Source organism: Bremia lactucae, linkage group LG10 (genome assembly GCF_004359215.1).
Source record: "Bremia lactucae strain SF5 linkage group LG10, whole genome shotgun sequence".
NCBI lineage: Eukaryota > Oomycota > Peronosporomycetes > Peronosporales > Peronosporaceae > Bremia > Bremia lactucae.
Window position 1 is genome coordinate 5,275,238 of NC_090619.1, and position 15,698 is coordinate 5,290,935.

General features: G+C 46.4%; 2 protein-coding genes across 2 annotated transcripts; one reads left to right on the top strand and one right to left on the bottom strand.

Annotated features, from left to right (window-relative positions):
- Window positions 1–9,013: 9,013 nt before the first annotated feature.
- CCR75_003941 (uncharacterized protein) lies at window positions 9,014–13,162 on the top strand (the record flags this gene model as incomplete). The annotated part of the gene is made up of 2 exons (XM_067962032.1): window positions 9,014–12,881; window positions 13,092–13,162. The coding sequence occupies 2 exons, from the start codon at window positions 9,014–9,016 to the stop codon at window positions 13,160–13,162; spliced, it is 3,939 nt and encodes a 1,312-aa protein (XP_067819032.1).
- Window positions 13,163–14,241: 1,079 nt separating this feature from the next.
- On the bottom strand, window positions 14,242–15,440 carry CCR75_003942 (uncharacterized protein). The gene is made up of 2 exons (XM_067962033.1): window positions 14,529–15,440; window positions 14,242–14,469 (listed from the first exon to the last, which is right to left on the bottom strand). The coding sequence occupies exons 1-2, from the start codon at window positions 15,378–15,380 to the stop codon at window positions 14,356–14,358; spliced, it is 966 nt and encodes a 321-aa protein (XP_067819031.1). The 5' UTR covers window positions 15,381–15,440; the 3' UTR covers window positions 14,242–14,355.
- Window positions 15,441–15,698: the final 258 nt, after the last annotated feature.

Below are 15,698 nucleotides of genomic sequence, written 5' to 3' on the forward strand. Positions count from 1 at the left end.
GCTGCTTAGTTATCCACTCCCAGTGGCATAGGTTATTCAAATCTCAAATTTAAACCTTGCAATAGTTCGCGAATGCCCAAAAGTTCTCGAGCCATAATGAATGCAGCTGTTAACTCAGCCTCCATGGTCGAAAGTGATTAGCCGCGTTGCTTCTTGCGCACTCAGCTCACTGGCATGCCATCAATCCTAATAAACCACTGTCGGCAGCGAAATCCGCTTGTAACACATCTGTTTCATCTTCTCTTCCAATCATAGAAAGTCGCAATGTCTTCGTGCCAGACAGGTACATTGCAATTTTCTTGGCCGACTCATAATCTTCCAATGAGTCCTTCTTGACGCTTCATGCAGCGCAAAAGCAATAATTGGTCTGGTGCGACGCAAAAATCCATAGTAAACTCCCAAGTGACTGGAAAACCTTCACCGTAACCACACCTTCTCCTCCAAATACCGATAACGGCACAGCTACCGATTCTTCAGTATCGTTCCAGTCTTGAGTAATTGGAACACGCACACTATGTCCCATTTCGAGACCGCGCTCCTTCGACATGTCCATAATTCCAACTTCTTGATCAAATGTGTACCCATCTTCGTCCTTGTATTGAATACGCATACCCAAAAACTTGCGAGCACATCTGGGATCATAACCGATTTTGTAGTGAGCTCAGCAAAAATGAATCCTCAGAACCCTGATCACTTCCTGTTTCCAGAAGGTCATCCATGTAAATTCCAACAATCAATCAATGATCATGTGTCCATCTAAAGTAGACACACATGTCTGTGAGACTTTGATTAAAACTAATGTAAACCAATTTCTGGTGTAGCAATTTACTCCATAGTCTTCCGGCTTGTTTTAATCCATATAGTGCTTTCTTCAGCTCCAAAACAATCTCATTGTTCTCCGAAACACTTATTTTCTTCTTCAATTTTTCTGCAAGCTGCATTCCCTGCTGTACGTGGATGTAAATGTCGAGATAATCTTCCTTGTCTGCTTTAACGTAAGCGTTTGGAACATCTCCATGCTTCGCAGGTCCCTTCCACTTCTTGCCAGTGCGAAAATCATCTTCACGCTGGACATATCAATCACAGCAATAAAAGTAACTTCATAGCTCACTCCAAAGACTTGTTCATTCCCACACGCGACCAATCTCGCTTTTAATCGCTCAATACCACCTTCTGCGTCGCACTTCGTCTTAAAATTCCACTTCGAATGAAGTGCTCGAATATCATTTGGAGCCTTCACAATATTCCAAACTCCGTTGTTCTCCAAAGCTTGCAATTCTTCAGAAATTGCCTTCATCTACCCTTCCTTATGACTACTACGCATACAGTGTAGCAGTCATACCAAAGTTTCTTGGGTCAGATATCGTGACAGCATTGACAACGTCATCATCCATGGCTGAACTCTCAGTTCTTTGTCCCTGGCTTGGTTGCTCGCCGATCTTGTCACAACCTTCTTCTTTCTTGTTCATGGAGTCCTTTTCTTCATCTTCTGTGATTGGTCCTGACGACTTGTCGCCTCCTCCATCGTTGTTGTTATTTACCGTCACCAAGTGTGTAACCCTTTCGGTCCAAGATTCCATACGAGATTAAATTGTGCTTCACGCCCTCAGCAAAGTATACATCGGTAAGAGTCAGCACACGCTCAATTCCACAAGCCAAGACGTTAATTGTCACAGTGCCTTTTTTGGTTATATGAAGCGGCTGTCCATCGGGTTGATGACAAATCCCTTCACACGGCTTGACATTTTAAAGCCATGACTCATCACTGACCAAGTGTCTACTGGCCCCGCTATCCAAAATCCAGACATCGTATTGTTGACTTGAAGCTTCATTTACAGCAAGCGACAAATTTGTTCGAGGTCCTTGTGGTCGTTTGCGTTTGCGTTTTTGACACGCTCCGTGCAAATGTCCCACTTCGTGACAAAAATGACCTTTGCGCATTTCCTTGCGTTGTCGATCGGTAACAGAATTAACGATTTATCTTGTGCTCGCTTTTTCTCACCCGAGAGTTCTTTCTCTCCCAGTGTGGAACTCAAATGCTTGTGCAAAGTGAGCGAGCTGTTTTGCTTGTACCAGGTAATCCGTTCTCGTGTGGTCAACTTTTGCCAGTAAAATTGTCCGCATAGCCGTAGAGGCGTATTGCACAATATTGTATACAACTAAATAATTACCACCGTTTCCACAATCTTCGGAAATGGCCGTCAGATATGTATAATGTTCTGGCCAACTTCGGTTTCGGGCTCTTACGTTGCGCAAAACGTCTTGTCGCTTGGGCCGGTGTTATACTGGTCTTGAATGCTTCAAGCATTATCTGAAATTACGTACTGCAAAGTGGGTTATTGACTCCACCACATCGCAACTTGCCTATTATAGTATCTCTCTGCAGTCCCAGAGTAATACAAGCTAAGCTAATCCACTCACACATCTTCAGGCCATTCAAATCCACAAGACGACTGCGCCAAAGTAAATTGTCGCTCGGATCTCCGACCCCAATCCAAAAAACCAAAACCAAGTCCTTCGTACAAATCGCGTCCATCGGACGCTCAAATGCCGGGCTTCTTTTGTCTCGCATCAGGTTATCGCACTTGAAGTATATTTCCTTGTGCATGACCATATCCATCTAGGTCCTGATGTTGCATGTACCCATGCCCTCCAGCTTGGGGCAACATACCAGGAATTCCAAGTCCTGGTGCAACTTGACCGCGAACGTCCTGGCTGGGGCCATTATATTCGGGCTGTTCAATTGGCCTCCTCGGAGTAAATAGGCACACCAATGAACCCTTCCAAGTTGTTCTTATGCATTCCTGTCCCTCTTCCCAAAGTCGAAATAAACAAACTTGAATGTCTAGACGGAGTCATAGGCGTGTCCCTATGTCTCCCACGCCCTTCCTCGGCTTTCATCAACCTTGCCTGTGACTCCTCAAGCCTATCCAGACGTCCGGTTATACCTCTCATCAACACCAGGAGTTCTGACGCGTCATCACACCTGGTGGTAGCATTGTCCACCGCATGGACAACACCCGGTTTTCTCAGCTCTTCATAAATCTTCACACTCACTGGCCCTATTGTGACCAGTGGCAGGGGCTGCTTCCTCATATACGCGCCGTCAAGCGTGTCACCCATGATTGCCCCGTGCTTTGGGCTCATAATCTGTTAGAAGTCAATACACAAAGGAAGAGACAGAGGACACACAATTAAATGCAAAATAGAGAGTGTTATTAGTTTCGTTATCTCCTGGCTAGCAATCAAATTCTTCCCGTAGAAGAACTCATAAAAATAAAACTTCCAAAATTGCTCGGCGCAAAGATGATATCAACAACTGATACTAGTGCCACTTTTTTGGTACATCAACTTGAAGCTTGCCTTTCAACAGGCCGCACATCGATAGATTAAGTGGCTAAGTCTACAGCTGAAGCAGAGTACATTGCTAGTGCTGAAGCGGCCATGGAAGCAATGGGCTTGCAGAATATAATTTTAGAGGCAATACCGTGTGTGAATGTTCATGTAAACATGCAATCGACAACTAAGCAGCCCTCGTAATGTGCAAAGATCCCACTACAGCAGACGAACAAAACACATCGAGTTGAAGTGGCTTTCGTTCGTAGAATGGTAAAGCAAGGGAAGCTGGCTATTGCCAAGGTTGCTTCCCTGCTGACAAGTCACCGATTACGACACCTATGTATACTCGGAGGCGTGAAGATTCCAGGTTAAATCGACTGTGGAAGTGAGACGTGCTTTACGTCGGTTGGCGGCTAGTTGGAATCCGTTTTACATCAATGGTCCTGTTGGGTAACGGTGTGGTCGGTCAAATCTGGAAAAGAGTATATGGAGACACGAAGTATGAGAAGAAGTTAGTAGTATATGTGTAAGTAGCTAGGAGACACGACGTATGAGAATAAATTAGTAGTATATATATAAGTAAGTTGTATACGTAATGTCAAACACGAGAGGAAAAGATGCTGCTACAAAGAGTGGTGGTAAAGATCGAAGTGAGTATATTGTTCTGCTTAAACTGCTTTCTCTTCACATATTCCTAACTGGGTTTTTACCTGTTTTGTGCCGTTTTCCGGTCGACTACACGTTGCTTTTTAACACTCCTCCCTCACAGCGTCGGGCACGTCTGACATTCTCTACTTCAGCTTTTTTTATTTCAACTTTCCATGATCCATTGAGCACAGCGTCATCAACTCTCGCAGCCGGACAGCGCCAAATGCTTTCGTTAACAAGTCAGCTGCCATCGCCTTCGTCGGTACGTAGGTGGGCTTCACAATCCCTTTCTTGGCGTAATCCTTGATAAACTTGAGCTTAATATCGATGTGCTTTGCGCGTGTCGAACTCTCTTCATTTTCCAGCTGACGGATTGCCGCTTGATTGTCCATTTCCATGATCATCGGCAACGCTACAGTGAACTCCAATTGGGTAAGTAGTTCGCGCAGTCTCAATAATTCTTGTCCAGCGTGTGACGCTGACGCAAATTCTGCTTCATGGTAGATATCACGACGGCCGCCTGTTTGCGACACTTCCAGCCCACAATTATGCCGTTCAAGCAATATATTCCGCCGCTGACCGATTTACGACTGCTCTTATTGCCGACGAAATCCGCGTCGCTTATGCTGGTAAGTTCCAGGACGGAATTGTTTCTATCTTGTTTTTGCTTGAGCCGTAGTTTCACATCATTGGTTTCTTTTAGGTACCTCGTGATCCGCTTGGCCAGCTGCCAGTCGCTTGATAGTGACGCATGCGCTCGGCGAGTCGCTCGGTGGACTGCATATGCAATTTCGGGGCGTGAGCAGCGTGCTAGCCATAATAGGGATCCGACTATGGACTGGAAGCTCTGCATCGATGCGCCTCTATCTGGACTATCCGTGCGAAGAAGTAGGTCCACGTCACGCACATCGTTGTCATAATCGAGTCCCAACGGTGAAGTAATAGGATTTGCATCTTGTAAACCAAACTTCATTAGAATCTCATCAATAGACGCTTCTTGATCGATGCCATACCCATTCTCAGCCGAGTAAGAAATTCGCATGCCTAGGAATCTATTGACAACTCCCAAGTCCTTGATCTGCAGTGTTGTCAAGAATCTAAGAACTTGGTCCACACGTTCCTGCGTTGTCCCTGTCGCTAGTAAATCATCCACATACACTCGAACAATTGTATGACCACCGTTGTCGATTTTGAAAAAAAGACAGGTCTCTGTCACACTTTGCACGAAACCTGCTCGTAGCAATCCCTTTTGAAAAAGCTCTGACCAAAGTCGGCCAGCTTGCTTCAGACCATGCAGACTGCGCTGAAGTCGTAAAACCACTTGTCCAGAATGCTGCAGTCTAAGCCGCTGAAGGTCCGCATCATCCACAATCATACCCTGTGGTACAAAACATTAATGTCGATTTCTGGCTCCGTAGATGCCTTTACGTATGGGTTTGGCACATCACCGTGTCGCGCTGGCACACCCGATATTTGTGACAGTGCCAAAATTACCTTACTCGTCGTCATATCCATGACCGCGGCAAATGTCAGTGTGTAATCTTCGCCCAGCGACTGTTCGTTTCCAAACGCCACCATGTGTGCCTTATAACACTTTACGTTACCATTCGCATCTCTGTTCAGTTTAAACACCCGCTTCGTGTGGGGCGGGCATATCATCAGTGCGGGGCACTACCTCCCACGTTTCGTTTGCGACCAGCGAATTACCCTCAACTTTTGCTGCACGCTCCCATTCGACGCGCTTGTCACTCTTCACTATCTCTTTTTTAGCAGCTTTCCAACTAGTAGGTACTTCATGATACACTGCCCCAATAATTTCGCGTGGTGGGATTTTCTTCCCACCATATCGTGTTACCATGCCCGAACCAGGGCTTATCACTTCCTTTTTATCAGCGGCTTCTTTCCTTGACGTCCACGCGTACCGCGCTTTTTCCGCTTCTGAGTTTTGCTTGTGACTCCTCCCGATGTCCAATATCGTCACAAGTACTTAAGGTCTTCTCTTCGCCCATCTCGACTTCAACTGCACATCACATTGTCGAATGAGCCGATCATTCGCCTCTTTACTTAGTGTCTTGATATTCTGAACATGTTGATGGGTACGTACCACCCGGTCCTTCGTAAACAAGACGCGTAACTTTTAACTTCATCATTCTTACCAATAATGATCCCCTCCTCCCCGCGTCTGTCGAGTGCCTTCAGCTTTGATTTACGTATAGCAGTACACGGTCAGCCGAAGATGACAACTTCAGTCAGGATAGGCTTAATCCCTGTCAGCACTTCAGTAGAAGATGCGTGTCCAATATTTCCTTGAGATGGGCTGCGGTTCAGAATACAAGCCGCATATTCCGCTGCGTCGTCCCATAAACTTAAAGGCAAGCCAGACCCAAAGATCATTGAGCGCACCATGTTCATAATCATCTGATGCATACGTTCCGCTTTCCCGTTGGATGCTTGATTGTCAGCTTCCGAAATCTGTCAACGTACACCTTAGCTCTTGAAAAAAGGATCCACAACCTTGTATTCACTTCCTCCATCTGTTCGAAGGCAATGTACTCTGCAATCAAAGCGCTTTTCAAAGTAGACGAGGAACTGCTTGAACTGCTTAGATGCCTTGTCTTTGGTCCTGGCGAGAAATACGCGACAAAAATCGCTTTTATGATCAACAAATTTAATCATGTATCGGTTTCCAAGTCTGTCGGCTGGAGTGATCGTCCCCTTGATGTCGCTGCAAATGACACCGCGAACTCTATCAATGGGTGCGTTCCGTCCTGTGTCTTTCCGCGACTGGTTTTCGCGCCTTTGCTTGCCGTGAGCACATGTCACGCAAGTCGGCCTTTCCTTATCCGTAAGACATATCCCACTTTCAGGGTCACGTGCCATGCTCTCTATCGTGTCGTATGAAAGATGGCCAAAACGCAGATGAAAATCCAATGGACTCCCCGACTGCACATCGCTGCACGGCGCATTCACTGCGTCAGGGAGAGCCACAGTCACATAATCAACGACTTCTTCGCCTCAGCATTGGCGACTTTTACAACTAATACGTTGCTTGCATCCTTGTGCACATCAAACACTTTACACCCGTTACTTCGACGGCCAACGTAACGTTTTAGCCCGTCATAGCAGAGCTCGTATCCCAGCTCATCTATCTTTCCATATGAAAAATATTCCATGGTAGGTTGTGTGCATAGTATACTTCACGTAGGGTGCCTTGGCGCACTTCACCGTCCACGCAAGCCTTGGATGTAGCACTTCCCTTGAGCTGCATCTTCATGGTCTCACCGTTCGGGAGCAAGCATTCTTCTTCGCACTCTACTGGATCATGCAGCTGTGCAGCTGTTTTCACCAAATGACGACTGGAACCGCTGTCAAGAATCCATTGGGACGTGGGATCCACCCCATCAGCAACCGCCAGCGCAAAATTCTTCTGCTTTTTTCTTGGACATTCACGCTTGTAGTGCCTTCTTTTCCACGCTGGAAACAAATGCCTGGTTTTTTTTCTCTCGCGCCAAGTTTAACGTCTTCGATCGCCATCATCCTAAGCTTTAAAATACAGCCAACGTTGCCCTACTCCCAAAGATAGACGTAATTCATTCGTCTGAGCAAAGTGCACTAATTCCTCTGCTTGTCTCAAAAAGTAATCACGGTGCAGATTAAAACGCGCGAGTAGAACTCCTTGAAACACACTTGATGAACAGGCGTACTCAGCGATGTTGTCGAGCACCTGGTCAGGCGCTCCACTGACAGCATCACTCACAGCCATCATATACATCATGTGATCATTCCATGTCTTCCGTCCACATGCACTCACTGAGTTCTTCCGCGATACGAGCTTGACGAAGAAAACGCTTTCCCCAAGGACCGAATCCAGCTCCAAGTCCAGGATACACCTCCTTCCCTTCAAAGGCCTCAATCGCAAGCTTTAGGTCCCTGAATCCCGGCACCCTTGGCGCCGCAAGATACGTAGGAGCTTGTGTTTGTCTATGTGCATCTTCTTGAGGATGCTGTGGATGAAAACCTATCCCCCTGACTGCTCCTTCTGCCCTCTCTTGCCTAAATCCTGCTGCATAGTGTTGCGCTGGACTTGGCGTGACTTCGTCTTCAAAGGAAGCCATTGTCATGCTGCGACCGTGTCCCGTTCGCGCCTCCGCATAAGTGTGGAAGGTGCTGCTACAGGCAGACGCAACCGAAACTTGGTCACCTCCAACTTGTCGAGCTTCTAGCCTGTTAAGGTGAGCTCCGATATCACCCTTCATTTCCGTCTTTATTTCCAGCAGCCTTGCCACAGCCTCGTCCGTGTCGGAGCCTGTACTAGCTCCGGCATCGACGGCGTGCGGCGTGCTTGGCGCTTGGGGTCGATGTGGAGCGTCCTCATGGATTTGGGCTCATAACCTGCCAAACACGAGAGGAAAAGATGCTGCTACAAAGTGTGGTGGCAAAGACCGAAGTGAGTATACTGTTCTGTTTAAACTGCTTTCTCTTCACCTAGTCCCAACTGTTTTTTTACCTGTTTTGTGCCGTTTTCCTGTCACTGACGTATGTCCGCGCCGAGGTCAACTTCATCGATGGTGTCGGTAAGTCGGTCGACTACACGTTGCTTTTTAACACGTAAGGACTTGACCTACAAGTAATGGTCCTTGTAGGGTCAGTTGGCAAATAGGACATCAGCGATAGGAGATTAAAAAAGAAAATACACCGTTAAGTTCGAAAAGTCGCTCTTATCGCTCTCCTAACATTGATTTCATGTATTTTTGCGACAGGGTACACAGCACCAAGGCACGCTGCAAAATTTGTGTCAGTATTAACATTCAACATCTTGAATTTATATATATGCAAAATTTGGGTCAGTATAAACATTCAACATCTTGAAGTTATATCTTCACTTTTTAGGAGCCTCCTCTAAAACTTAATGAAAACTATAGATTTCCCCTTGACAAAAAGTAAAATATCAGCTTCTTGATTACAGTATTTTGCACCCAATCATCTTCCATCTTCTCGATCCTTAACTTGATGTTTTTAGGCCGCCATGAGTAAGCGTACCGTGGTGAAATGGTCTCCGCACGACGCGTCGCTTTTTGCTGTGGGTGCGGATAATCTGCGCTTGTTCGAGGTGACAACATCTTCTTCTCTTAATCATGACTATGTCGACGCCGTGTCCGAGGCAGCAGCTCTCACGACGCAACGCAAGCGCGCTTTTCGCGTCGTGCGGATCAACGCGAAAGTCTCACAACTCAAATGTTTACAATGGTATCCGTTCGAAACCAAGCCGCTACTAATCGCCACAGGCACACAATCTGGAAAAGTATTTTTATGTGACTTTGAAGACCCTCGAGCGCGCGTAATGCGTGAATTTTTGCCAAAATACAGTCGTCCATGCCACACCGTGGCCTGGAATCCATCAGTATCGAATCAATTGGCTGCAGGATTTGAAAAAGTTCGAAGTGATTTTTGTACATTCGTATGGGACTTGAATACGAGTAATGCCGTCGGAACAGCAGCAGGGGGGCAGAGTGTCACGGGAAGCAGCAGTGCTAGCAATATCGAGGGCCACGTGGACCAAGACGGAGGTATGGAGAGAGCTCTAAATAGCAGAAAAGGAGGAAACACTGGTGGAGGCAATGCAAGTGTTGGAGTCGGAGCAGGAGGCAATCAATTCGCCCCAACGGACTCGAAACCTGTGTATGAATTGGCAAATTCGGAAGCTACATTGGCACTTTCGTGGGTACCAGTTCAGCCAACGTGCTTGGCAACGGGTACTGGATTCAAGTGGTTACGTATATACGACTTAAGAGCTAAAGGGTCGTCGCCCATGAGTGTCGTGGCCCATCATAAAGCAGTGCTAGGAGTGGTCTTTGATCACCATCGTCCCCATATGCTTGCAACGTATAGTGATGCACCACAAGAGCCGGTAAAAGTCTGGGATATTCGTCAATTAGAGTCGTCGTCTGGACCCGTCGTGTCGCTATACCATACAAGTCGAAGCCTTGCGCAAGTGTCGTGGTGTCCCTCAAAACCAGGGATTTTAGTCACAGCATCGAATGAAGAGAAATGGGTATCGTTGTGGGATATTACCAAGCCAGAAAGTGAATCTTCGATGCTCAAGAAGCCGTCCCGTCGACGGTATACATCGGAACCCTTGACTTCGTTTTCATGGCAGCATATTGACTTGCAAAGATCACGAACGATCAAAGGAAGCAATCGTAAATGTACGAAAAAACACGAATTAATGGCCGCCGCGTTTCCAAATCGATTGTTAACGGCATCGATTACTGGCGAGCTGGGAGATCTCTCGGTGCATGATGCCATGCCGCTTTCCTTGTCATCGCATGGAGCGGTGACGTTTGGATGTGGAAGGTTATTGTTTGGAGGTGCGAGTGGATTAGGAACGTCTGCTATGACTCGACTTACATTAGAGGAAGAAGCTTTCAAGGGCACTCGTGTGGACGACGACATTTCAAATGAAATGTATAAACGTGCGAAGCAAGGGTACTCGATTGGTTTACCTACGAATCTTAAGCTCTTTAGCGAGCATAGTCCACGCAGTCGGCAATTGCGTCACCTCTGGGTGTGGGTGGATCAAGTCGAAATGCTGCGTACGATACAAGCGTCACGGATGGAGCAATCACAAGCTTCGAGTGTTGGAAATAGTACGACAAATGCTGGAATGATTGGTCCTTTGCGTGGATGGCCTGTTGATCCAAATGCGCTTGTTTATGCCGGTGTCAAGAGTCTTTTAAAAGCTTCCGGAGATCCGTTGACAACTTCCAAAGCTAATTTATCCAGCTCTGTTACCGATCAAGAAGACTCGCGTGAAGAAGAGCTTATTGTGACGGTTGTCTCGGTCATGAAGACGGATCAAATCCTTGGATGTTTGTATTTTGAAGGGCTTGGACGACGATTAGCTCTATTAGCGTGCAATTGGGATCCCGATTCTGGTCAAGGTGGCGCTCGTACGACAATTGTTGGAGGTGGACCTGGTCTGGAGAGCGCCGCAGGAGGAAGAAACATGCATCGCAGTAGTTCGAGTACGTGGAATTCTCAAAAACTATTTGACGAGAATGCACGTTTGGGAAATCGACCCGGGTTTGAAAATGGACATCACGAGCTCTCGAGTATTCTGAATCGCTGTGAAGTCGAAGGAAATTACGCGCGCGCGGCAGCACTTGCGGTGTTTCATGGTGATTTAAATACCGCAGTAACCCTTTTACAAAAAGGAGCGTCGTGGGTGACACAAATGCAGCATTTAAACATTGGCGTCGTGTCGCCGTATTCGCCTGATTTATTGCAGCTCGTTGCCATGTCGGTTGCAGGGTATTCAACGTCAATTGCAAGTGCTGGAGGCATTTCGTTATGGTCGACTATGACGCAGCAATTGTTAAAACGAAGTGAAATTGTATCCCAAGCAAATCCTCGGTACTTTCACGCCATGCTGTCTTTCTTGTGCGTTATAAGCTCGACGTTTTCATCGACCACTACTGTCAATTCGATACGAGCGCAGCCTTTACGGCGTCCCAATGGTCGAAGACAATGGGGAAGTTCGGAAGCATTGGCAGCATACGGAGCTCGACAGGTAAGTGCTGGTGCCTACTCGGCAATTCTACACGACATTACGCTTCCGTTAAGCGATCGTCTTGCATTTGCTTGTCGATATCTTCAAGCAGATGAGTTGCTTGCGTTTGTGGCGCAGCACGAAGAAGAGAGTGAACAATTTGGACGTCTTGAAGGGATTATTGTCACAGGATTCAACGTTGATGGTATTCGACTCTTGCAAACGTACTTGGATCGAACAGGAGACATTCAAACACTTGCGTTATTCGCTGCACGATTGCCAGCGACGTATGTATCGGAATCAGCACAACTACACCAGTGGATTCAAATTTATAAAGATTTGCTGAATCAATGGCAACTCTTTCATGAACGTGCGCGTTTTGATGTCGGACGTGCACAATTGCAAGATAGGTTAAAAGGGTTTTCGAGTTTATTGTCTCGAAACTTTCAAAGCTTATCGAAAGATTCGTTGAAAGCATTTACGCAGTCCGTGCCACCGCAATTGTATGTGCGTTGTAACTTTTGCAATGCATCGTTGTCGTTAGCAAGTTTGCTTCGACTCGGTGGATCTCATTCTTCGTGGCTTAATCGTGCAAAACCAAAATTAACGTGCTGTCCGACGTGTCGAAAGCCCCTTCCACAGTGCGCATTGTGCTTACTACCCTTTGGGTCCCTCAATCCGTACTTTGAATTGGCCCGTCGAAGTTCTCGACAAACGGCAGATGCTGTAAGTTCGTTACTTAATACCGTGGGTAGTGATCCTGGAAGTGTTTTGAAAGAACCCCAGAATGGTATCCACGAGAATGAAAACCTCGCTCAATTGTCAAGTATCCCATTTGTCGAGTGGTTTACGTGGTGCCAATCGTGTAAACACGGAGGACATGCCCATCACTTGGCCGATTGGTTTCAAGCTCATTGCGTTTGTCCTGTCACGGACTGCAAGTGTCAATGTCAACACTTGGACTTGCCACTCGTGGGAGATCAAACGCAAAAGCACTTGATTGAACACCAACGCGCTGCGACATTACGAGCTGTGGCACAAGGCAAAACAAAGCAATTGGAAGGACAGCAGTCGAAGGAGGCAAAAGTTTCGATACGTGGATTAAAACATTCGTTTTCGGACAAACAACAGCAACAGGTGGCATCCAGGCCCCAGAATGGACAGCATCCTTTTTCCGTGGCGTCGTTAGGATCTGGATCAACGTTTCGATCGTACTCGTCGGCTCAACTTCGACCGAGTGGCTCATCGAATGGCTACCCACCTCCATTTTCGTTATCCGGAAGCAATTCCATGGCGAATTTGTCGAGTGGCATCAATAGTGTGGCAACGGGGGGCACGAATGTTGGTACTGGGACACTGAGTGATGGTTTTTCGCTTGGCAACAAGCTGGATCAACTGGAAAAAGAGAAGAAGAATTATCAGTACATGTAAGTAGTTATTAAAACTTTGAGCAGCTTAAATACAGGTACTGCGCCTAATACGGGTAGAACAAAATATTTTTTTAGTGGAAATTAAAAAAAATAACGTGAGTGATTTGAAGTTTTACAAAATCTAGGAACTTGTCACGCCCAAAAGGGAGACTCGACGACTGTAGTCGTCCAGGATTTCTTGCTCGGTGGTACCTAGACGCTTTATTGCTCGTTCGCGGTGCAACTGTTCATCGTTAAAGCCAAAGATGAACTCCACTTTCGATGTTGGCTTCAATTGAGATACGCCAGTATATCGGCGCAATTCCTCACTTTCAACGATATCGCCGTCACAAATGCCAAGCTTCTTCATGCCCTTTTCCTTTTTCAAAATGTCCAAGTTCACACCAAGACGATTAAGGGCACGTCGACTTATTCTGTTTGACGTTTTCAGGTGGTGTTTGCTTGATAGGGTTCTATCTGACACCGGTAATTTTGACATCATAGAGGGCTTACAGAATTGGCTTATAGGAAAGAACTAGGCGTGTCTTTCCGAGGTGAGAGACTATTTATAAAATTGCTATGGGAGCTTTGCCAGCTTCGCAGAGGGTCAGCCATTGGGACAGATCATTTGGATAAAAAACCAATAAGCAAAGATCATAAAAAGTTATATATTTCATATAAGGATTCGAAGACGGGTCGCGAGCCGTTGTTCAAGCTGCTTGAAGCGGAAGGCATAAAGGATACAACGTTCTTGGATTAAAATTGGTGGCAACCGCTTAAGATTTATACAATAAGGAATTCGTTTGTAGTCAAAAGTATTGGCAGGCACGGCATTCAAGCTAAATGGGTAGTGCATGCTTGTATATAATAGGTTGCTGGGGATAACGACAGCTGCTCTTTGTGTGGTTTTCTTCCGCACTTCTTGCTAAATTTCTATTTTCACAAAATCTGGATGCTTTTTGCGGAATTCGTTGACTTGTGAGAAATTAAATACGGCGTACGTTTTGCTCTCTCATTGATGTCGCTAACCAAATGGTTAGGAGAAAGGCATTTGCATAAAAGTGTTGAATTCATGTTAAGACGCATAAAGCACCTGAACACCTTCTTTCGAACGGGCTGTTGTCATGATTAATTATACTGCCACTCTATCTTTTCATTATGTACATCGCTACTGGGAGCTCGCCATGATTGATGCTAGATTTTATAATTTCTGTTGTCCTATGGGTAATCGATCCTCAGAGGTCCATTAAAACAGCTGCTTCTCAAGAACACGATATCTCAGTTCGTCGGATGAGCTAGAAGTCAAGTTGGCATGAAATATATTGAGTTATGTTGCTATATTTACATTAAGTTGCCCGACCAGTCATTCTGACGGCATAGATAAAGACTTCACATGTCAATGCCCGAAATTTATAACGTAGCGTCCGGATCGTCGAGGCGTGTTTCCGGCCCATAAATCGAAGACACAAGCTCACTCAGGCGATTCCGTAGACGGTCATTGCGCCTGCGTAGATCACTTACAGCCTACAGACAAGACATGAGTCGACAATACAAACACTGCCACTTGAATAATAACAACTCACTTGCTGACTTTTTTCGAGCACCACTTTCTTGCGTAGACGCGCTCTTCGCGCGTGTAATCGATTCCGTTCGCGTCGCACGTGTTCACGTTCTTCTTTAGAATCAGCAAACACGTTATTGCTAGAAATGGTGGATGCGTACGGTCGTTTGTTATTGGCATTAAGCTGTTCAGGCTCGTCATTTTCATCATGATCGCCATCGTTGTCGCTATCGAGTGAGAAACTCACGACCTCATAGACCTGTCCATCCTCGTCTCGATCCTCTAACGAGTCGATACCTACTTGCTCGAGTGTTTGCACACATGGGATATTAATGACGTTGCTTAGTCGCAAAAGACACACGGCCGTAACGTGGAAATCAAAAGCTTGTTTGATCAATTCGTATTCGTTCTGTAGCGCTCCAATGCGCTCGGTAAGGCTCTCGAGGAGCTCGCGTTTACGAACGCGCGTGCGTTGAGCGTGCAAACGGTTTCGCTCGCGACTCACACGTAGTTTTTCTTCCTCGCGAAAGATTGTATGCGCCAGATCCATTTGCACAGGAGAATTCAAGTGCAGCAGAGGCAGCGGCTCCTTGGTCCTCGCGCAGTCTTTTTTTACAGGAGACGAGTGAGGAAAGCCACTGCAGGGCTGCACACTCGTAGGCGTGCGCATATTCGCCGTATCTTCATTCTCGCTGACCGTTTTTCGAATACCATTTGCCAGTGGGACACCAAAGTAGCGCGCCATAACTTCCTCATGCTGCTCGCGCTGTTCCTCGCTTGCGCAAATCATAAACGCGGGTGTGGGGGGCCTGCTGCTGACAAAGAGCGTTCCAATAGGAGGAAGCACGATTGGTTTTTCGTGCATTAAACACATGCGTCTCGCGTGTGCTTGAGAATGGGACGCTGTGCTCACTGGTTGTGGGCTCTAGCGCGACACCGACTAAAGCTTTGAATGGTTTGAGTCAAATGTTGAATAGCACACTGCTGACGCACAGATGGTAGCGCCTGTTGTTTTTTTCGAAGCCAGTAGTTTACCTGGGTTGACTGACACGATATTCTCGTGGGCGTTTCTATTATATTCAAATTAGGAAAATGTCTTGACTTTTAAGACTTCGGATGGGCACCGAAAAGATTCTGCTGGCTATCCGGCAAGATTAGAATCTTAAGTAATTACTCATTTACACATGTCTAA

Coding starts and splice junctions, on each gene's coding strand:
- CCR75_003942 (XM_067962033.1), bottom strand. CDS start 15,380: ATGTGTTTAATGCACGAAAAACCAATCGTGCTTCCTCCTATTGGAACG. Junction 14,470..14,528: donor TGCTCGAAAAAAGTCAGCAA/GTGAGTTGTTAT, acceptor TCTTGTCTGTAG/GCTGTAAGTGATCTACGCAG.